This window comes from Streptopelia decaocto, assembly GCF_964273445.1.
Source record: "Streptopelia decaocto genome assembly, chromosome: 1".
Taxonomy (NCBI): domain Eukaryota; kingdom Metazoa; phylum Chordata; class Aves; order Columbiformes; family Columbidae; genus Streptopelia; species Streptopelia decaocto.
The window spans coordinates 66,413,630-66,440,452 of NC_138663.1; the positions used below are offsets into that span (position 1 = coordinate 66,413,630).

Consider the following 26,823-nt stretch of genomic DNA (forward strand, 5'->3'; position numbering starts at 1 on the left):
TCATTGTCAGCCACCACCTCATGCCACCTTCCTGCCACCACATGGGGACCCATGGTCTTCAGCGGGCTGAAGCACCATGTGCTGCACAAGGATGTCTGGTTTTCACTGTGGTCCCACTAAAGGTTTGCTGCCATGGCTGTCCCTACAGCCTGTTTCTGGGACACCCACCTGCTGCGTCCAGTTCAGGTGTCCCCATGGGGAAAGCCATGCTCTTGGCCACCTACCCAGCCTTCACAACAGAGATGAATAATCTGCTTATTCATTAAATTTTTAGTGAGACTTATTCAATTAATCCTCAGGACTTTGGAGTCCTGACTTAGTGTGACTCCAGTGGTTCACAGGCTGGCTATGGTCACTAGCGAGCATCATCTGAATACACCTGATGATTACAGTGTCCCATGTGACATGGTGTTCAAGGAGATGCTGAGCAGATCAGCAATTTCCTTGCCAGGCACTGCAGGTGCACAGATATGATCTGTGTCACTGCCGTGACAGGGGATTAGGGCATGAGATTGCAGTGTGGGGCATGTCCATAGTGGACATGTCACAGTCACGCATGGCTGGCTGGGCCACACAATCTCTCAGATAGCTCTGTGGCTGATGCACTCAGTTTTGGGCCCCAGACGTGGAGCATGTGGCACCTCCATCACGTCCTCCTCCATCATTGCTCAGACATGCTAGATACCTTTCTCTACCTGGACTGCTCTGTGGTGGGTCAACCACAGGCTGTGGCTTCCCTGCATGCATACTTGTCCTGGAGCTTTTCTTGCAGAGCAGGTGTTGGGATGAAGAAGAGATGACAGTTGATGGGTTTGTTATATGCTGGTAACAACCAGGTTTGAGCCTGTTGTATAGCAGTCTACATGACCATGGCTCCTCAGAAGGACATCTGTGGAGCAAGGCAAAATTATCATTCTTTTTCTCCCTGGGGAAAGCAGAGAGGCATGGATAGGCTGCCCTGATGTGCACCAGTCTATCCAGTGAGTCCACCTCAGAGCCAGTAAGACCCTCCCATAAGCCCACTACACTAACACAGAATACCTTCTTCTCTCTGTTTTCTCATCAGGAGCTTTGCCCAGCACTTCCCATTTCATCCAAGCTCATCCAGTGTGGAGGCTGCCATTCCCACTTCTCCAGCCCCTGAGCAAGAGCAGCCATACAACTGAGCCACGATGGGTAAGATGGACAACACATCCGTGGAGCTGAGCTCCCCCTCTGAGGTGAAGCAGGCAGCCTTGGAGGAGACAGAGACCATCGCCCCAGAGGCTGTGAGCACGAAGAAGAAGAAGAAGGAGATCCCAGACAGAGGCTCCTGGAAAGGCAGATTTGACTTCTTGCTGTCCTGCGTGGGCTATGCTATTGGGCTGGGCAACGTCTGGCGCTTCCCGTATCTCTGTGGCAAGAACGGAGGAGGTGAGAGAAACACACGATGCCTGTGGTCATCCCTGAGCAGCTTTGTCTCCTGAGCTGGTGTTGGTTTGGTGTGGGTCTGGGCAAGTGTCTGGCCCCTTGGTTGAGAGCTCTTCCTCATTATGTTTTTAAGCTGTCAGGAGACTAGTTCCCATGGTCTATGGGCTTTACTAGTAAGTGCAGGTTGGAGAGATGCAGCCCAAAGAAATATAGCAAGGAGTTTGAGTTTTGTCAAGCATCTGCAGTCCAAATTTTCAGGGCCACAGACAAGAGTGTCTAGGATCTCATTTATTTACATGGAGGGTTATGCACAGCGGCACCCAAGTGGATACTGGGGCATTCCCAGGGAAATCAGTTTACATCTGCTAATGGTGGGTTTCTCCTCAGTCTAGTGCATTCTCAAGGTGTAACAGTTTTGCACCTGAGTTTGAGTCATATGTGTGAGGACTTTTGATTAGAAGCTTTGCATGGACCATAGCAGGGCTGTATAGACATATATACAAGAATCCATATGTATGACCATGTACCTAGGCATGCAAAAGTGTCATCACCTATGGAAGGAAATGAGCTTTACTACAGTGCTGTGGGAAGGGTCACAATTATCATCTCCATCCTAATGTTTGGAAAACAGAGGGCATGAGAGGAGGTGGCAGCGGGTGGAGGACTTACAGTAACTGTGATGCAGCTGGCAGTAGTGCCCTCCTCTGCAGACAGGTTTTAAAATTATTTTTATTATTGTGCCACTACATTGTTTCCTCACCAGTCCTCAGCTGAGATTTTGCCAAACCATTGCAATGCTAGAGAAAGGCAGACAGTGCTGGGCTGATCTGGGAGATCAGCTCCTTGCTCAGCTATAGACTTTCTGCATGTCTTGGATCAAGTCAAGAAATATACCCTTGTGCCTCAGCTCTCTTCTAATGGTGTTATTTCTTCAGCCTTGGCAGGGAGACGTTTTTGTGGAGGGGAGTATGGGCTGCTTTGGCATCAGTAGAGCAGACATTTTTTCTTTCCTTCCCCATGCAGTTCCCCCATTGTTTGTACTTGCTACGAAAATAACCTTCCCTCCCCTCCCCCCTTGAAGAGCTGCTCACCTTCTTAAACCATTTCTCAGACTTCCCACACAAGTCCAAACCACTTTGCCTCACCTTTAAGGCTGTATATATAATTTTAGTACCACTCACTAGTTGCTCTTTGCTTCCCTCTTAGCTTATCACTGCCCAGAGTCCCTGTCCCCAGTGCCACTTTCATACACACTGCTCTGAGGGTCTCTTCTTGCGCTCCTTCTCCACATCTTTTTTCTTTTCCTTTTACCTTGAATTCCATTTTCAAACCCGTCTTTGGCTCTCATGACTTCCCATATTATCAGCCTACTTCTGCTGCCCATGCCGTAGATGGTGTAGGATGGTCTTCTCGTCCCACCCTGGGAAATAGGAGAGGGGTCCAGCTCCCTGCAGCTGTTTGTCCATTTGCTCCATGGCATTTAGGGGGATCTTGGCCCTTTCTCTGAAGCATGTGGAATGAGTCCTGGGAGAGACTGGGCAGTTATCAATTTTGACAAAAAGATTTCTAGTTCAGTATGTTGTTTTGTGCAGAGGCACAATCGTGTAGTTGCACTGGGTGAGGTTTAGGGGAATCAGCCATGTCTACCTAGGGGAGTCTGTGCCACCATCTCTAGGGCCTTGGTGTGGGTCTGATATTTTTATCTAGCCACACTCTGGCACTTGACTGCAATAGCCCTCATCACACAACAGTAGCCCTGTGGCTACGTCCCTGCACTGTTTTTTAGCCCGGTCTCTGCCCTGCGATTGCTGTACCATTGCAAAAACACTGGATCCATGCTGCCCGTGTCTCTGTGTCCTCATGCATAAAGGTGGGGATGACGACATCGATAATTAGATGAGGGGTGTTTTGAAGATAAAGTCAGTCCTATTTACAAAGTCAGCTGAGATCCTTGGACGGAGGCTGCTGTGGAGGTGTGGAGCGCTATTATTAGCAAGAGCAATGGCACACAGGGCAATCTCTGCCTCAGCAGCTGCAGGCATGCAGGGGGACCAGCCGGCTGCGAGCAAAAACACTGGACAGACAAAAAGCAGGAATAGGTGCCTTCCCCCTCTCAGATCCCCTGCCTCGCCTGCCCATTCGTGCCGCTCATGGCACCCTGCACCGCTCATCCCTCTCACCCCTACCCAGCCTGACTGCTCCCGCAGCCGGCAATAATGAGCAGCAAGTGGAGGCTGCTGCTGCTGGAGACGGGCAGGAGAGCTGACGCACGATAGCGTCACTGGGGGCTGATGCGGAGTGGCGAGGAAGGGTCGCATGGCATCTGATTCACAAATCGGGTGGGCACCGTCTTGGCTCTGGCCCGACGGAGGTGCCTCCGGAGCAAAGCAGACTGTGGGAGGGACTCTAATTTTAGAGTCCTGCATGTGTGCTGCTCAGAGCAGGGTCGTGTGGGCTGCTTCCATTACGCACAGGCAAATTGAACTGAATGGAAATATTGTCGTCTCACTTACCGCTGTCACATTGTATCAGCTCACGGCTGATTTGCTCGGCATTGTAATCGGGCACATGATTAGGAGATATCCAGCCAGGGTACAGCAGCCTAGTGCAAGGGCCATCGGCTGTGGGGAGCAGGCTTTACCCAAAGTGATGCTTGTTCTCCCCACTGGCTCTGCACACAACTGAATGTGCCTGGCTATGACTAACACTACAGCCTCTACACCTCATGCAGTCCTTCTGATGTCAACAGGATTCTACCGGACTCTAAATTGGCCCTAAACTCAGCTCAGTAGGTGCTAAAAATTGTCTGTGAGATCCTGAGCTTGAATAACTTGAGAGAAGAACATTTCTGTAAATAAGCATCACGCATTTCTCATTTACACGTCGAGAATCCAAGCAACGGCATGTAACAGCTTGTAATGCTCAACTTTTGATTGGTGGGCAGTGTTCACCATTTTAAGGATGAATTATTGTTTCCTGGCTGTACGGCATTAGGAGCTGGAGGCTGCAGGCAGATTTGGGGCTGCACAGTGAGTGCCAAGCGCTGTGTGATCCTTCCCTGCCTCCAAGAGCTGGTGCCCTCAGCAAGCAGAGCAGGACCAGCATCATCACCCCTTTGACCCATGGACTTTGGAGACAAGTTTGGACTTTTCCAAGGTCACACACAATCATTTGTAGCAGGTCAGGAACTGAACCAGGCCTTTCAGCAGTCCATCCAGGGCAAGAGATTAAAGATCATCCTTTTCCCTCTGTGCCAAGGATTTAGGCATAGGCATGCAAATTCTAGGTACAGATTTCAGAACTGATTTCCCCTCTGGCTGTACAGCACCTGGGGATGTTATCTGTGCCTGCTCATGGCATTGACCCTCCAGAGTGACAGTGTCACTGACAACAGCCCTCAGTTCAAGGCTGTGGTCTGGTTTGAAGATTTTCCCCTATTTTAGAGGATTTTTGTTAAGCCAGGGTAAATTAACTGGGTCCGAAAGTTTTTCTGGTTTTGTTTTTCCCAATAATCAAATAAAATCTTTCACCTACAAGCCTTCCTGGCCTGCTGCAAATGAAAAATGCAGGATCATGGGGGCTGTGGCCACATTTCATTAGCTGCTTGCACAGAAGCATACCAGGTACTGTGACTGCTGATAAGCTCAGTCTCCAAAATCTACAATGAGGCACAATAGGAGTAAGGCAGCATCCATGTCCCTGGAGTGTACCCTGGCTTCCCACGGGGTTCCTCATAAAATCATAGAATAGTTTGGGTTGGAAGGGACCTTCAAAGGTCATCTCATCCAATGAGCAGGGACATCTTCAACTAGATCAGGTTGCTCAGAGTCCCGTCCAGCCCAGCCTTGAATGTCTCCAGGGATGGGGCATCTACCACCTCTCTGGGCAACCTGGGCCAGTGTTTCACCACCCTCATTGTAAAAAATTTCTTTCTCATGTCTGGCCTGAATCTCCCCTCTTTTAGTTTATAACCATTACTCCTTGTTCCATTGCAACAAGTTCTGCTAAAAAGTCTGTCTCCATCTTTCTTATAGGCCCCTTTTAAGTACTGAAGGGCCGCAATAAGGTCTCTCTGGAGCCTTCTCTTGTCCAGGCTGAACAATCTTTGTGGGGCTTGACCTCTCCCAGCCCTGCAGGCTGCAGTGGCCAGAGAGAGGACAGAAGAGGACACCAAGCAGGCAGCGCTCCTCCTGCAGCAATGCTCAAAGCTGTTGGTTCCTCCACACCAGGCTGCCAGTGAAGCCAAGAGCCTGCTTTTCCATGCCAGCTTGTGATTCAGGCTGATGGTCATCAAGCTGCTGGCCCACAGCATGTTTTCTCCCTGCCACCTGCTGCCCCCTCCTCTTGCACGCTGCCTCCCACAGACACCCACCCTGGGTGCTGGCGCCTGCCTCTCCCAGCTGGGCTCAGCTCCCTGCTTGGCAGGCAGGAGTGCCCAGCTGGGTGCCTCTGAGCCAGCATCCCTGGCTGTGCCTGGCCGCTTCCCTGCCCTTGGAGAGCAGCTGCTGCAGCCCAGCTCTGCCAGGCGCAAGCTGGGCTGCATGTCTCCAGAGTGGCTTTGCTTGCTGGCTCCGTGTTTGCTTTTCCACCAATATCTGGAGACAAAGACTCAGACTGGGAAAGACATTGAAGTGCTGGAGCGGGTCCAGAGAAGAGCAACACGACTGGTGAAGGGACTTGAACATAAGACCTATGGGTCTTATGAGGCTGAGGGAGCTGGGGTTGTTTTAGTCTAGAGAAGAGGAAGCTTAGAGGTGACCTCATCACTCTCTATAACTACCTGAAGGGAAGTTATAGCCAGGTGGGGATTGGTCTCTTCTCCCAGGCAGTGAGCAATAGGACAAGGGGGCATGGGCTTAAGCTCTGCCAGGGGAAATTTAGGCTGGATATTAGAAAGAAATTCTTTACAGAGAGAGTGGTCAGGCATTGGAATGGCCTGCCCAGGGAGGTGGTGGACTCGCTGTCCCTGGAGGTTTTTAAACTCAGATTGGACATGGCACTTAGTGCCATGATCTAATAAATGGACTAGAGTTGGACCAAGGGTTGGACTCGATGATCTCTGAGGTCTTTTCCAACCCCGTCGATTCTGTGATTCTGTGATTCTGTGACTGACTGCTCAGACCTCTGGCTAGTGTAGAAACCAGCACCCTTCTGGACACGGCCAGCTGCTTCTGAGTAAATTCAGTGTCCCCTCTCTCTACCTAGCCATCATCTTCTGCAACAGCTTGCTCTCCTCAGGAATGATGGCATGTGCATGAGGAGTCAGGAAAATGAACTTTGCCCCAAGTCCTAGAAGTCAGGATGACCTGAACATGTACAGCCTTCAAATCACACGATGAGGCTCTCCTAATCTATTTGCTCTTCTAATAGCAAGGTGCAAGTAACATCTCTAGTGAACAGCTGCACTACCTCATTTCTGGTGAGGACATGATTTCCGAATCATCCGTAGAGAAGAATAATATTTTCACCCAGAATTTTAAGGGTGAAACCTAGGGGAAGAGTGGGGATGTGTACAGGGCTGTTACAAGAGCAAATACAGTCTTAGCCAGGGTTTCCTTAAGAAACTGAAATTGCTATAAACAAAGTAAGTAGTGGCCAATGACAGATGTTCCTGTGCCCTTTTCCCTCAAAGTGAAGAACGGGGAGCTGCTGCAGGTAAGACAGAAAACATCAACAAGAACAAGTTACAGAATGTCTGTGTCTGTACTTTTGGGTTCATTGTCAGATTTGGCTTAGCATTGCCTAAATATTTAAGAACTGAGACTGGCATCCCATAGCTAGTGATGCCAGTAGATACGTATATACAATACATATATATCCATAGTGACAGGAGCAGATAAGGGTGAAGTCAGTGGTGATCTCAATGGGAGACCTACTAAACACATCAAATCCAGTTGCAAACTGTTGCCTCCAAGCAAGTCTGCTCCTCATCACCCAGGTGGTGTGGAGCAACAAACAGCAGCTGGAGGCATTTGCTTCTTGGTAAAAAGGGGAGCCATCTGATAACATTCCTCCTTCTTTCAGGGGCCTTCCTCATCCCCTATTTCTTGACACTGGTGTTTGCTGGGATTCCTCTCTTCCTGCTGGAAACTGCCCTGGGCCAGTATACGTCTGTCGGTGGACTGGGAGTCTGGAAATTAGCACCCATGTTTAAAGGTACTGTACTGTTAAGTTTGTGAAGATGATGGCACATAAGCACAGCAAAACTAAAACAAAAATCCAACACTTTTTAATGCTTTAGGAAGCAAATCAGCAAATCCCTGGGGGCTGGGATGAGGTGATGGGTGAGGGGAGTTTTTTCCCCTCTATCAAGTTGTCCATGACCTGATGTCTGCAATCACTAATACCACTGTGTTCTGTTCAAGCAGTCTTCTGTGGTGACAAGACACTTTATGAGCAGCAGGGACTGTGATGGAGTGGCTCTGGTTGCAGAAGGCCTGCCTCAAGCCTCCCTACGTAGGCTTATTTAACTGTATGGGAAAGCTGTAGACAGAGGATGTGAACATGGAGTGGCCCTGAAGCACCTGTAGCATGCTGAAAGGTAGCACTGCTCACCCAGTGGAAAAGGGTGGCTGAGAGATGTGAGGGAGTAAGCCTCCCTTGCTGACCAGTTCGGTGTAGCTGTATCTGGTGCTGTGCTGATGAGCTGGTTTGCTTTTTCTGGCTCTGCCACAAAACTTGTTATGATGCCCATGAGTGCAGCTGGGCACTGGAGACCTGGACTGATGCTGCTCTCTGCCTTCATTCGCAGGAGTGGGGCTGGCAGCTGTGGTTCTTTCCTTCTGGCTGAACATCTACTACATTGTCATCATTGCCTGGGCTCTCTACTATCTCTTCAACTCCTTCACCGCGGTGAGTCACAGACATGTCTACAGCATGGCATCAGCTGTGTTCTGGGTGCTCACTCTCTGCTTTATGGGGATGAGTTGTTTATGCCACGAAACATAATTAGTGTGGGCACTAATTGCCCACAGTTAGTGTAAAGAACCTTTGCCAGAACCTTGCAGGACCATTCCCAAAGAGGTTCATCAGCCCTGGAGGCAGTTGTGCAGTGCTGATGGGTACTGATGCTTGTCCTCTGGAGAGGGTGGTTGTCTGGAGGGGATGGTCCCATCCCCTCTCTGTGAACTGTTGCCAATTACATCAGTCTTTAAAAGCCACCCTTGTGTCTCTGCCATATTTCTAGAGCTGTGTGAATCCAAGAGATGCACATTTCCACAACTGGTTTTGTCACAACTTGTTCTTATTACCCAAGACTTAGTCCTGGCCCTAATTGGTCCTCATTTATACTTCCCTTTGATAAATGAAATCCCTGGGATTTTTTCTCTGCTGGAAAAATGATTCAGAAAGAACTTAAGTCATCTGATTGTGACTGTCACTTAGCATGTATTTTGGCATTGTGGTTTATAGTAGATTTCTCTTTCATAGCAGGGTCTTCTACTGTACAAGGTCAGAATCCAATCCCACTTTAACTTCTTGGTAGCTGAATGGTTTATTTCGGCCCAGCAACTGCAAAGAGTTCCCTTAACTCTCTGAGCAACACACAGCCTTAAAGACATCAACTCTGTGGTTCAAATAAGATCTTTTTTATTTAGGTATAACCCTGAAATTCTGTTATGAATATTGTACATCCAGTTTCACTTTTTGCTTGATTAAAAATTTCAAGTATCTACCAAGAGTTTAACTACAATATTTTGTTTGGCATTCCCGGCTGTGCTTCTACCACCAATACCAACTGTAGGCTCCTGGGTCCAGAACAAAACTGTTAGTTGTGGATTATTAGATGCACTCCCAGGGGATTCCCAGATGAACAAAAGTCTGCTCCAAAGGAACTCAGCCTAGTTACAGCCTGGGCAGGATGCGTCTTAGGATGAGGCATTGGTACATTCAGGTGTTAGAGACTCAACTGGTGACAGTGCTTGTATCTATACCAGCAGCTCCAGGTATTTGGCTTAAGGCCATTTCTTTTACCAGAAATACTTCCAGATTTCCCAAAGGAGTCGAGGTGCAAATCAAAAAGCTAGGCCGATGCCTGTTCCCCCTAAATTTGACTAGGAGTATTTTGAGCCTGAACAGGAACCCAGCTTGCCTTCTGGAGTTTCTGTCCGCTGAAATTCAGAGGAAATGGAGCTGCAACAAACTGTCCTGTCTGCCCCTCCTTATAAGAGTTGTGCAGCAACTATGATGTGCAAACCACTCGGCTGAAGGGCTGCTGTGCAGTGCTGCTTGAGCCATTGCATTTGTTTCAGTGCAATTAGCAAGTCCACAATGAAATCACTGTGTGGGTGCAAACAGCCTGGGTTACCACTGAGATGTCCTTGCCCACCTCTCCATAGCTCTTCTTCTGCCAAGCCAGCGTGCACCTTAGGAAGGATCATCTGCTGGAGTGAGCTGATTTAGATGGAGGGTGAAGGCAGGGCTTAAATGCACTGATGCCACAATGCACCTAAACACAGATAATATTTCTAAAGGGCTCTGTGTTCGCGGATGAATAGGAATGGATACAAACATCTTCTTTAAGCTTTGTTGAGCTGGAGCCTGAGGTCTTATCTGCAGAGGGAAATCATCTAGAATAGCTATGCTGCATCCCTCTATGTGTACCGCACTTGGGAAATGAGGTTACTGCACATGGAGGTGTCTCTGAGCTGCTCTCACTGGGCTACCTCGGCCATGGCACTACATGGCATGGGTCAGTTGCCCTGTGTGCTCACACAGCCCCTGATGCTGTGGTTTGATCACTTGCAGAGACAGAGCTGATTGCATTAAAACTGTAGTGGTGTGACCCTGCCGCATTGCACTGCCCATGGTGTAAACATATCTCAGGAATCCCTTCGTGCTGCTTGTTAAAGGGCATAGGACTCTATGAAATAACTACTATGGTTTAAATTTACTCCTGAGATTATGTTACAATAGTTTATTCATAACAACAAACTGCTAACCCCCATTCTCAATGCCACATTGCTTTTCAAGCATTGAAGCCTGGTATAAATGAGAGATAAGAAACAAATCAGGGTTTATTCTTCATGGAGTAAATTCCAACCACTTGTTGAGTGAAGCTAGCCAAAAGCTGTAACAATTATAAACACAATATCCCCCGGTAGCTATTTTAATTAGTAGCTATTAATTACCAACAGCTAATTGGAAATGGCTTTCTATCTGGGGAATTGCTAACATTTTATTACAGCTACGGTATTACCCTAATCACATAGTTATATTGTTTCCTGGAAACTCCATGTCCCAGTTTATCATTATGTTGGAAAATTGTTTCATGCCTTTGGCTGCAAGGTTCCTGCCCATCCAGAGGAGCCACCCATCCTCTTTGGAAAAAAAAAAAAAAAAGGTTGGGGGGGTTCAGTTTAAAAGAAGACAAATTTTGCTCACCACTGCCCATCAGAGAGGGCACATTAATGATAACCCTGCTGTCCTTGTACCGGCACAGGACTTGCCATGGCAGAGCTGTGGGAACGCCTGGAACACCGACCGCTGCTTCTCCAACTACTCCCTGGATGACACCACCAACCTCACCAGCGCCGTCACCGAGTTCTGGGAGTATGTCCGCAGCCTGCCTACACCAGGTTTCTCCCCCTCACCATGGCTGCTCGCTGGGGCTGTGGCCATGCCCACCGGCACCTTTCCTTGGACAGCCTTGGCAAGAGGGATCGGAGCTGGGGTGGGCAGGGGCACGGGGTGAGCTGTGCAGCTGCAGGTCAGATGGATGGAGAGGATAACAGCCTCTCCACCCCTCTTCTTCTTCCTTTATCATATCATGATGAGCCTCAGGTCCCTTTAGGGTTTTGCAGGCTCTTGTGCTTGTTGGCACCTGGTCCTTCACCCTGCAACCACCTCCAGGATCTCCAGTTCCTCTGTCCCTAAGACATAGATTTCCCCTTAACACAACCTCTCCTACTCCTAGGAGGAACATGCACCAGATGTCCGGGGGCCTGGGAGAGCCTGGCACCGTCCGCTGGCCCCTGGCTGGCACGCTGGCCCTGGCCTGGTTACTGGTCTACTTCTCCATCTGGAAGGGTGTGGAGTGGACAGGCAAGGTACGGCGTGAGGACTGGGTGTTTGGGTGCTGCCTCTCATTGTTGTGCTCAGGTCTTGGCTGTTGAAATGTCCTCCAGGCTCATTTTTATTTGAGTGCCTATAACTAAGGTTATGATGTTTCAAGGCAGAATTGCAGTGGATGCTATTAAATTTCTGACATTTACCTTTCATGGTTGTAAAAATTTCTACCGTGTTTATGGTAATTTTCATTCTAAGCATAGAGGATAACTCTTGCCTGTAAAGTCATGGATCTGAGCCCTCAGTCTCTCTGAAGGACCTGGGAAGAAAGGCCTCTTCTGGGCTCCCCCTTTTCAGAATCATGGTCTCTTAAAATGCTGCTGGTGGAAAAAAAACCTCACCACCTCCTTTGAAAATTTTCTTGTTGCCCTTTAGGTATTGGTGGGAGACCTTCAGATCAGAAACACGTTGTTATTCACTGTGTAGCATTTCAGGCTAGCACAGCAGAAAGGTAATTGCTTAGTTTAGTGAAACAGCGATGCTGAGATACTGAGATGTGTTATTTAGAGCACAGCATGGTGTAGTGGGACAATATTATGAAAGGAATAATCTAGAGGAGAGATCAAAAAGAAGCACTTCAGGCATAGGTCACCTAAGCTGTTAACTTCCCTGGGCGTTCTCAAACAGGTTTTAGCTATGCAGCCGCAGAAAAACTCCAGTAATTGCTGGTACGGGCCCCATGATGAGGGATGGTAGGTACCTGTGAGTCCCTGAAAGGATGCTGAAAAGAAAGCGGTGAAGTCAAGGCAACTCATGTTACTTGATGCATTGGGCTAGAGAAACACCAGCTTCAGCTCTGCAAAATAAGGAAGTGATGACTTGAAGGGATTATGTCTGTGGACTAAATTTATCCCTGTGCAATTCCCTTGTCTTTGGGCAATTCATCCAGACTTTAGCCTGCTACTTTTGCGATTAGTGCGTCCTTGCATGTCATTGCCAGTGAGAAACCTCAAACAGCCAGAATCATTACTAGCATGGGAATGGGAAAGAGAAAATGGAAATGCTGGCAAAAGTGACAGTGTGTGAGAAGCCCATCCCCCCCTACAGGGACACACACCAGACCTAACACCACTGGGAGCAGGAAAGCTCCTGGGCGCTGCTGGGCTGATGGCTTCTCTCCCATGGTGTCTTTCTCAGGTGGTGTATTTCTCAGCCACTTACCCCTACTTTATGCTGTTCATCCTCTTCTTCCGGGGAGTCACGCTGCCGGGAGCCAAGGAGGGGATCCTCTTCTACCTCACGCCCGACTTCAGAAAGCTCTCTGACTCCGAGGTTCGTAGACTAGTGAAGAAAGCTCTTACGTCCCAGTTGTTTCCACATTACTCTTCCTCAAGCACTTCCCTTGAGTATTTTAAGTGTCAAAAATAAACTGGAATAGTTCCCTGTCCAAGCAGTCATGACCCTCACAGGTTGAGACAAAGCTGAAGGGCAGGTCCTTCTTGGGTAGAAATCCATGCAGCAGCTCTGTTGTACTCAAGCAGTGTTATCCATAAGGCAGGAGGGAATCAGAAATCCCCCCAGTGAAGGAACCTTCTCTCCAGGTTGGGAATACCTCATTTCACTGACTATCCCAGGGCTGGTGATTTGGCCTTTATTTGGTGGTCCTGAAGAAAGAATGATGTGATAGCACCAGCATGGAGAGCTCTGAATCAGCACAAGCACAACAGTACATATGGCAGCAATTTTTGGAAGTGCTTAAATGATGAGGAGTGGCAAGCAATGTTGTTTTGTTCTGTGGAAACAGAGGGGACCCAGGGCGGGCACAGAGGCTTACAAAATTTTTCAGGCATTACATGCTCTGACTTTTGCAGCAGAGATGCTTCTGTGTCTCCAGTTACCAGTCATATGTAGGTGGGGACAACTGGACACTCCCCATTTCCTAAGGGGTCCCAATGATCCCTCTTGCAGGACACTAGTACTGTACTGCCAGCTGCAGTGGCTCTAAGGCTGCAAACAGGTCTCTCAAGACCAGAAGAGTTGTTTAAATACTGTATAATTAAGAAATAAATAGTCTGCCCCCTTTTAATATGCCTCATAGGCTTTAAGCTCTTAAGGCACTAGGACCAGCTTTGCAAGCTCTCCTCTGCAGTTGTTTGCATAAGAAACTTTATGCTGGATAACCAAAGGCATGCTAGTGGAAGAGAAATGGAGCGGGTGAGCGTGGGACGTGGAGCTTCTCCTCTGCACTTGCCCCACATCTCTGAGCCCTACCTCACCCTGGAGACAGGTGTTCAGAAAGGCACGGGAAGAAGTCTGTTCTTCAGATGTATTCAGCCCAGTTGGCAATGACACAGCTACAGGTTTCAAGGTGGCTCCTGTGGCATTTCCAGATGTTGGCCCAAACATTTCCTTGTATCTTAGGCCAGCAGCCAGTATCGTAGGTGCCTGTGGCTCCAGTGACAGGATGCCCTTGGGTCTTGACCACCCCAGTGGGCTGTACGGCCAAGCCCACAGCCCCATCCAGACCCCTCACCAGCCCTGCACTGAGATGCTGCTGGTGTGACTGCAGCCCAGAGTCCCTCCCACTGCACTGCTCTCCTGGCTCCTTCTCCGCAGGTCTGGATGGACGCAGCTACACAGATCTTCTTCTCTTACGGCCTGGGGCTGGGGTCCTTGATTGCTCTGGGGAGCTACAACACTTTCCACAACAATGTCTACAGGTCTGTTGGTTCTTTTTCCAGTCTTCTGCGTGGTGGGGAGTGCTCATGGGCGAGGGAAGGGCTTACAGGGAGTCTGGGGTGTCTGGTCTCCAATTTACCCTCACTGGCAACATGCAGCCGAGGGGCACACTGCAATCATTTTAGCAGGGCTCCCTCGCCTGCAGGACACTTAACTCATCACCTGCGCTACCTCTCCAAGGCACAGGAGTTGCGCTCAGCAGGGACTGGTCTTTTGTTTACCCCACTCTTCACTCCCAGCCTCTTGGTAGGGACCTGCAGGTGGTTTCTTTTCTTGCTTTCTTTCTCCCTTCCAGAGACTCCATTATTGTCTGCTGTATAAACTCCACCACAAGCATATTTGCCGGATTTGTCATTTTCTCTATTGTTGGCTTCATGTCACACATCACGAAGAAGTCTATCTCAGAGCTGGCCTCCTCAGGTAAGCAGAAACCCAGGTTCAAATGAAACAGCAACCTTTGAGGGCAATTTGTCAGCAGGGATGGGTTGCTCCCAGGCCTTTCCTGACCCACGATCCAAGTATGCAACCCTTTTTGCACACTCTCCCACCAAGATGGGATTCAGGCACCTGTGGCTGATGTTCATCACTCTTTGGCTGCAAATGGCATCTCCACCTGCTTTTAATGTTCACCTTCTTTCAGTGCTGAAGTTTTATGTGCTTTTGCTGCAGTGAAATATTCTAGCCGTTTGCTTTCTGAAACCTTCCTATTGAGAACAGATACTGCCTATGTTTTCAGTAGATGTCATCAAAATTTGGAGTCCCTTTTCAAGGCAAAATTTTGAAATTGTAATCTCAGAATAATTTTTTAACTAAGATGGAACCATGTCTTTTTGTACAAAGACACATTCTGAAATTGCTGTTTTCCCAGAAAAAGCTTTTATCTCAAGAAACAGATTTTTGTGATGGAAAAAAAAGATATCAGGAAAGTTATAACCAGCTCTGAATATCAGTTTATTTTTCTAGCAAAGTGCCCCAGCTCCATTTGGTAGCAGTAATTTGATGACTTCCTTGCTTGCAGGAAGAGAAAAGGCAAAGAGTTTCTCCAGTCATTCCTGCCTCCTCATCCTACCCCTATGCACTCCACTGGGTTGGTGCGTCATGGGTGAAGGGTCACGTTTTTCTAGCTCCTATCTAGCAATTCTTTACTGTGATCATGGTCTCTCTGTTCAACTGTTGCCCTTAGCTCAGACTTCTCATAAAATGCTTTATAAACATGGCTGCATCCCTCTTTTCATTACCACAGGCCCCGGACTGGCTTTCCTCGCCTACCCACAGGTTGTCACCCAGCTGCCCTTGTCCCCACTCTGGTCAATCCTCTTCTTCTCCATGCTGATGATGTTGGGTCTGGATAGTCAGGTGAGATGATCCAGGGACAAAATGGGGTAAAACATGAAGTTATCTTCAGATACGATGGTGGTGTCCCCTTCTGCACCTTGGGCCAGTGCTAAACAGGGTCTTGTCTTACTCTTAATGGTGAGATGCAGCTGCATGAAACAAAGTCCCTTGTGTGGCCATTGCCTCTGTGCTCTTCCCTAAGGTGGGCATATAGAATCATAGAATCATTTTGGTTGGAAGAGACCCTCAAGATTATTGAGCCCAACCATAACCTAACACTGGCACTAAACCATGTCCCTAAGAACCCCATCTACACAGCTTTTAAACACTTCTAGAGATGGTGACTCCATCGCTTCCCTGGGCAGCCTGTTCCAATGCCTGACAACCCTTTCCCTTGTCATATACCGCAAGTGTGATGGTATCTAACCACTACCCAGCACACCAATCTTTGTTCTGCTGCTGATTAAAATGAGAGTAATGACCCACTTCCAGCAGCCCTTCAGAACCAGTCAGCCTTACAAGAGGATTACCACTTCCCTGTAAGAGGGTCCTGGGAAGGCTTTTCTCTGTCCAGATCAATTTCTGGCCCCAGTGCAGTGCTGGTGCTGCTGCATGGGCACAGCATGTCCCCATTTTGCCAGATGACCCTGGCAGCTGAGCTCACAGGTTCTAAGTAGACCTAGTGGGAAGTTATCCCTGCCAAAATACTTTGGGACAAGGGAGAAAGAAAAAAATATTTATTTCAAGTAATAACTACTTTGTTCTCGTAAAATGTGGGGTTTTTTTTAACTCCCAAAAGAGGTACTTGAAATACGGGAAATCAGTATTAACTGTTTCATTTTGTGTCTGCATGATACTAGGTGTGGTCATCACAGCTCTCTTGTTTTTTTTGTAAGAAGCTCAGTTTGGATGCTTTGGATTTCTTTACTGTGTTACAGAGCACCTCAACCAACCTTACTCTGAGGCACTATCAAGAAAGTGTCATTACTTTGGTTTACTTTTGTAGGCTAGGGTAGAAAGTCTCCATCTTCTCTACTCCCATCTTCTCTACTTCTCTACAGGTTGCACTGGGGGAAGGAGTGATGCTGTGTTTGAATTTGGGCTCTGCCATGTTGTGGGGATGGTGGTTTGATGCAGTGTAATTTTATAAATGATGCTACTTTTTTTTTTTCTGATAGTTCAGCATAAAAGTTGCTACCAGCTGCAGCAGTTAATTGCAGTGTGCCTCCCTTTTGAGTGCATAAAAATCAAAGGTTCCTTCAAAAGCCTGTGCTTGGTCTGTCACATCCTCCCCTGTGCCTGTGTGCTCTTTACTTGCAGTGCAAACCACCGGTACAAAATGGATGCTCTCTTGGATTACAAGCAGCATTCATAAACCCAGGTCTACTTCATAATCAAAATCAGACCTGTTCTTGAAGTGTCACACATGGTTTCCAGGAAAATCTAATCAACCAAATCTGGTTTTCAATTATGACACACTCCTATAAACACATCATAGAGCTCATGTCTGCATTACCACAGACATTGTTTGGCAAATAATTTCAAATATTGACTAAGTGTTCCAAAAGAGGCCACATTTACAGAAAAGAAAATTATCCTCCATGGATTGTTCACTCAGCACTGGTAAATAGTTCAAGACATGACAATAAGCCCTTTAAGCACTGTGCAGAATTTATTTCCTGTGTTTGCTACTAAAACACTTCTTGAAATTCTCCAAGTCCCTTCTGACAGCTAGTCTCGCAGGGCGGGCAGTCCGTGGGGGGCTATCATTGCCTGGAGGAGGAGGAGGAAGGGAGAGGGAATGAAGCATCAGAAGGAAAACAAGCTTTTAAAAAAGCACAGATAAACACATGTGAAGAAGCTTTCTGTCTTGCATGCTGGAGCTCTGATTCAAACACATCATTAACAGCATGGTAGGTTATGTGTATAAAACAAATGGCACAGGCTGCAATAATGGCTGCACTTGCACATACATTTTGAAGTGTCCAGGTAAAATTTTTTAAAAAGGTGGTTCTGCTGTGTGCTGATAAATATCATTTGTGGTATTTGCAGACAGGGAGCAGCCATTTTCCCTTTGGGTCAGCAGCCCAGTCCACGAGCCACGGCAGGGCCATAGGGGCATTTCTTGCACCCTGCAGCCTCAGGGCTGTTGGGCTGGGGCTGCCACTTGTCACCAGCCAGCTACGGGGTTGTAGGCACAACTGAGAAGCTTGGAAGCTCATCTGGCAGAGGAAGGTAGGGCTGAGATCTGCCTCTGCAATGCAGCGAACAAGCCCCCATCCCTTCAGGATGGTGGGAGTGGGTCCACCTGTGTCCATCAGCTTTGGCAGCGAGCCTCGCGCGGATGCAGTACAGCTCCATCTGCCTCTTTCTGCCAGGGTGCTCGTCTTGTCTGCAGTTACTTCAGCTGGATGAGTGACCTATATTGATAGACACGCGCCTCCCTCCTGTGCCCCCACTTGCTGCTCGTGTGCCTGAATGTTCACTCTGCTTCTGATCCACCCGGGCTTTAGCTCTCTTGCATCTAGACCCTCTTGCGTAATATGCTAATGCTTTCTTTTAACCTACCCGTTTCCAGGTCAGGCGTTTTCTCCCCAGGGAAGCTAGCAAGCCTTGTGACTGCAAGCCTGTGTCTGTCCCATGTGAGGCTGCCTCTCACAGGTTATTCATGAGGAATTCCAGCTGCAACTAGTGAGACCCACTCTTGTGGCTCTCTGCTGTACATCTGGCAGCTGTGGTTGAACCCCCACTATGGGCCCCAGTCAGGGTGTTCTGCGTGGCCGAGGACAGCAAGCCCCTGACAGTGGGAGTGGGTGGCAGACGGGCTTTCATTCAGACTGAGGTTGACTACCAAGCCCAGATTATCAGACCCAGCAGCATGTGTAATGATTAAGCCCCTGAAGGGGAAAAAGAACAAAAGAGAAAATGCGAATGGAAATAAAATCTTTAGGAGAGAAACAATATCACGGGGTGAGGCATGAGGAAGAACAGAATACGTGCTAAAAGATGTGGCTGGAGATGGCTGGTGAGAAAACTGGAACTTTTTGGAGAGCAGACTGAAGTGTGAATGCATGGGGGAGGGGGGTAATGGCATTGGGGTGTGTTGTGGAATATGTATGATTGTGTGTGTATCTACCCTCATGCACAAGTGCTCACACTGGGCAAGGGCAAGACAAGGAGATATGACAATGACCAGATTCTCATCACCCCTGCAAGCAGCATGCTTTCACTCAGCTGCCTACTCGTCCTTTGTGAGTGTCTGAGGTTGGGTATGGGGCTGGGAAATTCAGATCCCAGGCCAGCCAGGGAGCCACAGTCCCCAGGGTGGGAAAGGTGACCGTCCTGCAGGCTGCACCACCTCCTAAGCCTGAGGCTGACATAAGGCAATTTTCAGTAAATTATGTGAAAGCCATTACCTGTTTTATGGCTAGAAAAAGCAGAGCTCCACCATCTGATTCTCCACTTTATCCATTATGCACCAGCTTAATTTTGATAGGAGGCAAAGTGATTTCAACTTACTTTGTAGCAGCTCTGGTCCCCATCACCCATCTCACTGTCTCTTCTTCTGTGCTTTCCCTGACTTCAATCCCTTTTCCTGCACCAAAGGGCTGTTGGTTTTACTCCCTGTCATTATTTGAGGTGTCTTTTTCTTCACTTCTTCTCTGCTGGACACCCCTGACATCTACCCTCTGCCCCCAGTTGCCCCTGGACCCCTCCACACCCTTCTCCCTCTTTGTCTTGCCCTGTGCCATACTGCTCAACCCTGCCCATGGCTCTGGCAGTGCCTGGCCATGCATCCACATGAAAAGAATAACTTTCAACAGTGTTGGTTTGGGGTTTTGTTTCTTGTTTGTTTTTTGTGTGTGTGTGTTGTTGTTGTTGTTGTTTTTTAACAATGAACTGGGTGGGATGGGGTGAAGAGCTCTTTGTAAATGAGTATAAAGGCAACTTAACCCATGCCTGAATGGCAAAAGATGCTTTAATAGCTCTTGTGCCAAAAATAAAAGGCTTAGCTCATTAAAAATCGGAGTTGAAGCCATTGAGCTTTGGCACTCTGGGAATACTGGCTTTCCGCACTGCACCATGCAGATATGAAACCCTGGGCAGAAACAGAATCATAGAATAGTTTGGGTTGGAAGGGACCTTCAAAGGTCATCTAGTCCAATCCCCTGCCATGAGCAGGGACATCTTCAATTAGATCAGGTTGCTCAGAGCCCCGTCCAGCCCGTCATTGAATGTCTCCGGGGATGGGGCATCTACCACCTCTCTGGGCAACCTGGGCCAGTGTTTCACCACCCTGACTGTAAAGAATTTCTTTCTCATCGCTAGCCTGAATATCCCCCTCTTTAGTTTAAAATCATCACCCCTTGTCCTATCCTATAACATATCCTGTTGACTTGCTCTGTGCCCCAGCGGAAGCCAGCCCCAGCAGTCTGCAGTGTGCCAGCTCTTCTGCTGTCCCTGCTCAGCTATAGGCATGGTTCAGACTCCCCACTTTTCTTCCATACATCTTTCCAGTACTGTATAGTTCATTTTAATCTGTGTACCTCTACCTCCACTGATGATATTTTCTTGTTCTGTTTCCATATTCAATGCTGAATTTAAAACCACTAGCACTTTGTACAGGGCTCCCCAAAGACAGGAATATCCCTGACAATCACGAGCAATGAAACCTCTTTCTTTTTCATTGTACTGGCTTTTACATTTACTGAGGGTGACCAGGGAAAGTAGGAGCTTGCTGCCCTCATAAACTTCTCAGTATTTTTGCTAGAGGCATGATGTGCTCTCTGAGAGCTGTATGTTACCAGTGGTTTCTGGGAATGAGACATAAAAGCGAATCTCACAATTTAACAAGAAATAGGAGGGAGGGATGCAATTCACATATATACAGTCAAACTGTCTTCATGCTATAGGGCAGAACTGGTAGGGAAACTGATTTGAAAGTAACACCCATGGGGACTTCTTAATGTTCTATGGTGCAGACGGCTTTAATACACTGTGCCTGACATAGCGCTGCACAAGCCAGCGGGTGTTTTCAGCTCTAGAAAGACCATGTGCTGTGAGGATGGGCTTCTAATGTGCTACATGTACTTAATGTACCGTGCTTGAAAAACTGAAATAAAGTTGAAGACTGCAGAGTCAGAGATGCTGTTGTTACACATATGCATGTGAGAGGGGGTGGTGGGTGAGGCAGCTCCTTAGTGAGTGTTTTAGATCACTGAACAGCAAAGCGCTGTTGCAATAGGCTGAGAGGACCACACATGGGAAAGGGAGAGTAAGCGAGGTCCTGCACGTGTCCCCGCAGCAGACAGACACACGGCTGTGACAAAGCACCTGGCAGCATGGGGGAGTGGGGCAGTGGTGGGGAGGCCCTAGAGGCTTCTGGGGAAGAAAGAGGAGGTTTTTCATGGGACACAAAAGGCAGAGCTTTATCTTGGCTAATCTTAGGTATTTAACCCCGGTGCTTTTAGCTTCCTCTGTATTCAGTGGAGGGAGAGAGGCATTTCAAGAAGATAGTTCAGGCCAGCTTTGTGCAGAGGTGCCTCCTTCTTTTGTAGTGTCTGCAGAGAGCACTTAAAGCAATAAGGTTCTCAACATTGGAGTTAAATGTAGGTGAGAGTGATATCAGGCTAAGATACTTATATATATGTCCTTGGTGTATAACTTTTTCCATAGTTCTGCACCGTGGAAGGGTTTATTACAGCCCTGATGGATGAGTATCCTCATCTCCTGAGAGCCAGGAAGAAGGTCTTCATCGCGGTAGTCTGCTTCATCTCTTATCTCATTGGATTCTCCAACATCACCCAGGTACAGATAGCCATGCTTGTACCTCTGCTCATAGCACCTTTCTAGTCACTTTGGCAGAGAACACCGGCACTGAAAGCTTTGGAGAAGTGACAGCATCCCTAGGAGCCATCCTAATACTAGATAAATGGTCTTGCTCACCACTGCTATGTCTCAAGTGACTTAGGGTGCCTCCATATTTTTAACACGATCCTGTTGTCAGTCTGGCTTGGGTGTTTTTTTATATTTGCAATAAGGGCTCAAGCTAACAGAGCCCAGGCTGAAGAAACACTTGGTGCAAGGGTTGAGGCAAAATAAAGACCAATCTGTTGGGGACCTGAATCTCTGGGGCTGAAGCTAAGGTGCATGTGTGGAGGTTAGGTCTGAGTGGTCTGGAGACTTTTGGGGAGCAGTGTAGACGGATGAGGAGGCAAAGCAGCAAAACTGGCAGGGGCACAGCAGACTAAATTAAGTGACTCTATCTAAAACAGAGTAAGAAATCCTAGTGAATCTCTGCTTTTCTCCTCACTCTTGGCCATATCTGGCTGGCTAATTGTCTGCAAGAGCACACCAGTTTTGCTGCTGGGAACCAGATTCCAGTGGAAAAGTTGCATCACCAGCTCCAATACCCAAGAAAATAAGCATTAAACCCAGCAGATACAGATAGTAACAATCCAAGCAGCCAACTGATATTGTTGACCATAATCTATAACTAAATTCTTTGACCCTGGTTTTGTCTCCTCAGGGTGGCATTTATGTCTTCAAGCTGTTTGATTACTACTCAGCCAGTGGCATGTGCCTTCTCTTTCTTGTCTTCTTTGAGACCATCTCCATTTCTTGGTGTTATGGTAAGCACAAAATACCTTGTTCCTTTGTTTTCTCCATGGGCACAGAGAGTTATTTCAGAAGCCTCCCACAGTGAAGCGAATGAGAACTTCGCAACTGAAAATACTTGGGCTTGTAACTCCAGAAAATCAGGAGTGAAAGGTTGTCATCTCACTTCTTCAGGCCACCACAAAGATGTCTGCAGAAACTGGCATATGCCTAGGGTCCTGCCCTCTGGTCCTTCAAGAGGACACCAGGAATATGGATCCTGCTAGCACAAATTTGCTTTTGTGTCCCCATAGCCCATTTCCTCCAAATAGTGCTTCTCGTGTCACGGCATTGTCACCCCCTCACTGTGTGCTGTGTCATGAGGTGATGACCATGGTGCCGAGGTGGGATTTTTTTTTCAACGCTCCTTTCCTCTTGTAGGTGTGAACAGGTTTTACAGGAACATTGAAGAAATGATTGGCTACAAACCTTGCATCTGGTGGAAGATCTGCTGGGCTTTCTTCACTCCTCTTGTCTGCCTGGTAAGACCTGGGACATCCTATCTGCAGGAGTGGATACAGAAGGGCCTCTTAGTTTGGATGAGCTGCGGGGAAAACATTATGTTCTTGATCCAGTATAGGTGTGGTGCAAGGTGATCCTAGGTGGACTTGAGATGGGTAAAGCAATACAGGAGCTTCTGTCACTCTGCCTACTGCAAATCACCTGTAAGAAAAGCTCTAGCCTGTTTTCAATCTAAATGAGGCCATCCGTTCTTCATTCTTGTTTCTGAGATGCCAGGAGACAAGCAAATAATTTACTCTTTGAAAAAGCTGTTATTGATTCTGGTGAAGGCTCTCGGCTGCTCCATCTCCAGCCTCAGCCCTGATAGGCTTGTCAGAGCAATAGCTATCAGCAAATGCAAAGTTACTGACTGCAGAGCGATTTTGACTTTGCTGCTTCTTGTGCTTCCAGAAGGAGTAGTACAGGGAATGGTGTGAGGAGGCCAATGGTAGGATGATGAAGGCTCCTGAGGCCAGCTGTGAGGATGCTGCCGGCTTGCTTAGAGACTGGTGTGGGGGCACGGCTTGTCTGAGTAGTTTAGTGAAGAAGGCAATCATGGGCATGCCAGTTCCAGCTTTTTACACAGGATAATAAGAAATTATATGAAATTACCAGTTGGTGGGCTGAGAGCATTTAACTAGTTTTAAGGACCTGTTGGTTTTCTGCAAGGCTGTTGATTTGCTGTAAGAGTGTTGGGAGCTAAGAAGATAGTGAAGGAAAGAATTGATGAACCCTGATTTTGCACAGCTTCACCTGCAATGGCTGGTCCTCTTTTCCCAGGGCGTGTTCTTTTTCAGCGTGGTGGAAATGACCCCTCTGACACTGGGAAAATACGTCTATCCTGCGTGGGGACAAGGCATTGGTTGGCTTATGGCTCTGTCCTCCATGGTTCTGATTCCAGGATACATGCTATACTGTTTCTTCACCTCAACGGGGACCCTCCGGCAGGTATGAACAGCTTCACCACTCTTCTGCTCCCTGCTTAGACTGAGCTCCCCTTGGTCTAAGTCTAAGGAGAACCAAGCACACTCTGCTCTGACACAGCTATCAGAGTGCTTCAGGTTGGTGCTGCAGGGGCTCTGCCCACCTTCTCCTCCAGGAGGGCTCACTGGAGAGGACTTACCAGCAAAACTGACCACCAACATGTCTAGATGTCTGGGAGTGCTGTCAGGCAGCACATGAGAGACCTTCAGGTAGTGTCTCCTTAGGTCTGTCTGCTGTCCCTCATCGAACTGTGTGTTGTTACCATCGCAAAAAAGGAGCCCTCTTCCACTGGATATCTCTTTGGTACAGGAGACTGGAGCCCTGAAAGAGATTGGGAAGAAACCCTTGAGGTTTCTTAACCCAGAGAAATCCCAGTTCCTGGCAGTTCTTGGCTATGAGCATGGTTATCTGGCACTTCTCAGCAGAGCGATCAGCTTCCTCTGAGCATGAAGATTGACATATCTGAGGGCTAAGACCTGCTAGTGACAGAGACACGCACAGTGGCAGTTTGTCATGTACTTTGCAAAGGGCACTCAGTGAATGTGGGGTTAAGAAGCAAGGAAGACTTTTATGCAGGACCCACAACTATTATCTTGTTTAAAACTTCTTATTTTTTAGTTTGAGTAGGGTTTCATGTAGCAGTGAATCATGAGCCTCTGTATGTCATAGGTAAAAAGACCTGTAAAGATTTTATTTACAGTGTTGATATTCAGTCTTGAGAGCACTGTGCACAAAGTCCCTGGCCCAGTGCTGTCTGCTGCAAGCTACAGGTGTAAATCACCACAGGAGTGCTGATTGATGGCTCTCCCAGCCCAGCTGCAACAGCCACCACAAACCATCTACATCCTATGAGTTTACTTCATGGATGCTGTATTTTGAATAATGTTTAATTCAGAAATGGTTTGTCTGGAATTGCTGGGGTGAGGTCAGCTTCATGCTCTCTAACTCTGAGGTCAAGCTGCAGTTGAATTTGACTTGCCTTTCATCAGACTCTCCATTTGGATGGGCTCTGATGTGGGAACCAGGTGGGTTTGGTGTGTCAGATATGCTTTCGGTTTCTCATCTGAGGCTGAGTTTTGCTTCTTGCCATTGCTGTGCAGGTTCACATAGAGGTTCCTGCAGGACTCAAGCCAGGGTCTTATGGCAAGCCGCTTTGGTGATTTTGGTTTGAAAGCCAGTGGCAATTCCAATAGTATGTCCTTCCTCAGATGTTTCGAGGGCTCCTTATTCTCTCATAATAAGAGCTGGAAAAGGGAAAACTGCAAATACAGACAATGGTTCAACCCCTTGCTTAGTCTCAATCCTGATTCCACTAGGAATGGTGAAAGCATATCTTGACATCTGAGGGCAGCTCATGAGCATGTTGCCACCCATCCCCTCAGCATCTCGTGCCAACCACCGTGCCAGTCAGTAGTGTGAGTGGCTGGTGTGCACCCTACTTGTCCCACTGTCCCTCTGGCAGCACCCACATACATCAGGAGACCCAGACATCCTCCCCATGGTTCGTAGACCCAGGAGTGAGCAGGAGATGGCAGCAGGAAGAAAGCAGGCTTCTGTGTGCATGTGCGCATTGGTATCAGATGGACAGCGAGAATTTTTTGCCTCTTATGTGCACAGATCCTGGATTAGTTTGTAATAGAGCTGAAGCTGGAGGGAAATTAGATGTCAATGCTGAATAAAATGGTTTTGACAGACAGGAAAGATTACAAGTCATTTTGATCCTACTGAGCATGAATGTGAGGGGGGAAAAAAAAAAGACCATGAATGGCAGAAGCAGCTCAGAGAACATTTCAGGGACTTCACCTAGCAACAGCCCACTTCAGTGGTATAGGAGAGTAGGAGCTGGTTTCCCTTTGTTGGAAAGAGCTTTTTCCTGACTTAGCCATGTCTATTCAGGTCAGGCTCAATCCTCTGCCTTCTCTACTGCAAGTTGCAGCCTCAGTCCCTCCCTGACAGGCAAAAGTGATTCATTCTTCTTTATCACTCCTGATGCTCAGTACACACGCCTCCAGTAATGACTTGCACCTCCATATTTTCCCAAGTTCTTGCTTCACTTTACTGAGCTCTGCAGTTTTCATTTGATCTGCTCAGGGTGACAAGAATCACTGCCAGTGCAAAACTTTATGCAGGTGAACTGGTCTGATCTGCATCAGCAGCACAGACCGTAACCTTGCCAGCATGCTGTAGCTAGTTAGTGATGCTTTGTAATAAATCCTAGTTGAAAAATTTCAGAAACAGGAAAAATGGGCCTGCTCTGAAGCCTGTGACATTGCAGCCCTCATTCCTACTTGCAGCTGGTATTGCCTGGTAACAGTTTGCCTGTGTTTCAAGGGCGATCCCTGTATTTCAGATAAATGGAGGAGCTGCTGTGCTGTGCGCAGCACCAAAGCAAAAGGGACTCAGAGGGGCTTCCAGTAGGTTGCTGAATGGTGCCGGAGAAGTAACTCTTGCTGCATGCACCATCCCCTTGCCCAATAACTAGGGCCACCTCTGAGGCTTGAGACAAGGGGTCCCAACCTTCAGCCACTGCCATGCACCAGCTGCACCACTGCTGTTGCCCCTGGTCCTCCAGCTGACTCCCTCTTTCCCTTCTTTCCTGGGCAGCGTTTGCAGCAGATGACACAGCCCAAGCCAGAGGTGCACACTCAGAACAATGGCCTCCAGCCGAAGACATCCTTGAACGGGAGGGTTTCAGATGCTGCCGTGTAGGAGGACAGCCTGGAGCTCCTCATCCTGCCCTGTAGCTGCTCGTGCCGCGTTGTCCCTTGTGCTCCTCCAGCACGGCTCACTGTCCCCAGCTCTGCGGTGGCTTTTGCTTGTTGAAGAGAAGACCTGATGGAGGAACTCTCTCATGTCTCTTCCTCCCAGCACAGCTTCCCAAAGCTCTGCCTGAGCTGCCACCACGACATTGTGTGCTGACCATCTTCATCACGCAACATCCTGGTTCAGGCTCTCAGAGATGAGTGGACAGTGCCCAGGTCTTCCTCCTCCTGACAAGAGGTGGTGTTTCTAGAGAGCTTAGACTGCTGACCACTTCGCTCTTCTTGCCTTTTCACATGCACCTCCACAGAGATGCACACAGCTGTGCTGTCACCCCAGAGATCCGGATGCCACCAGGTTTGAATCCCAGATGGTTGTGGATTGATCTACCATAAACCAGAACCAGCAAACGCATAACTGAAGGGCATGTGG

At 48.0% G+C, this 26,823-nt stretch overlaps 1 protein-coding gene across 1 annotated transcript; it reads left to right on the forward strand.

Moving 5' to 3' along the window:
* Positions 1-1,172: 1,172 nt before the first annotated feature.
* On the forward strand, positions 1,173-26,340 carry LOC309442105 (sodium- and chloride-dependent GABA transporter 1-like; the record flags this gene model as incomplete). The annotated part of the gene is made up of 14 exons (XM_082057614.1): positions 1,173-1,413; positions 7,435-7,566; positions 8,162-8,262; positions 10,850-10,959; positions 11,324-11,456; positions 12,613-12,747; positions 14,032-14,135; positions 14,450-14,574; positions 15,398-15,510; positions 21,166-21,297; positions 22,019-22,121; positions 22,528-22,628; positions 23,428-23,595; positions 26,236-26,340. 14 exons carry the CDS (start codon positions 1,173-1,175, stop codon positions 26,338-26,340), a joined length of 1,803 nt encoding a protein of 600 aa, XP_081913740.1.
* Positions 26,341-26,823: the final 483 nt, after the last annotated feature.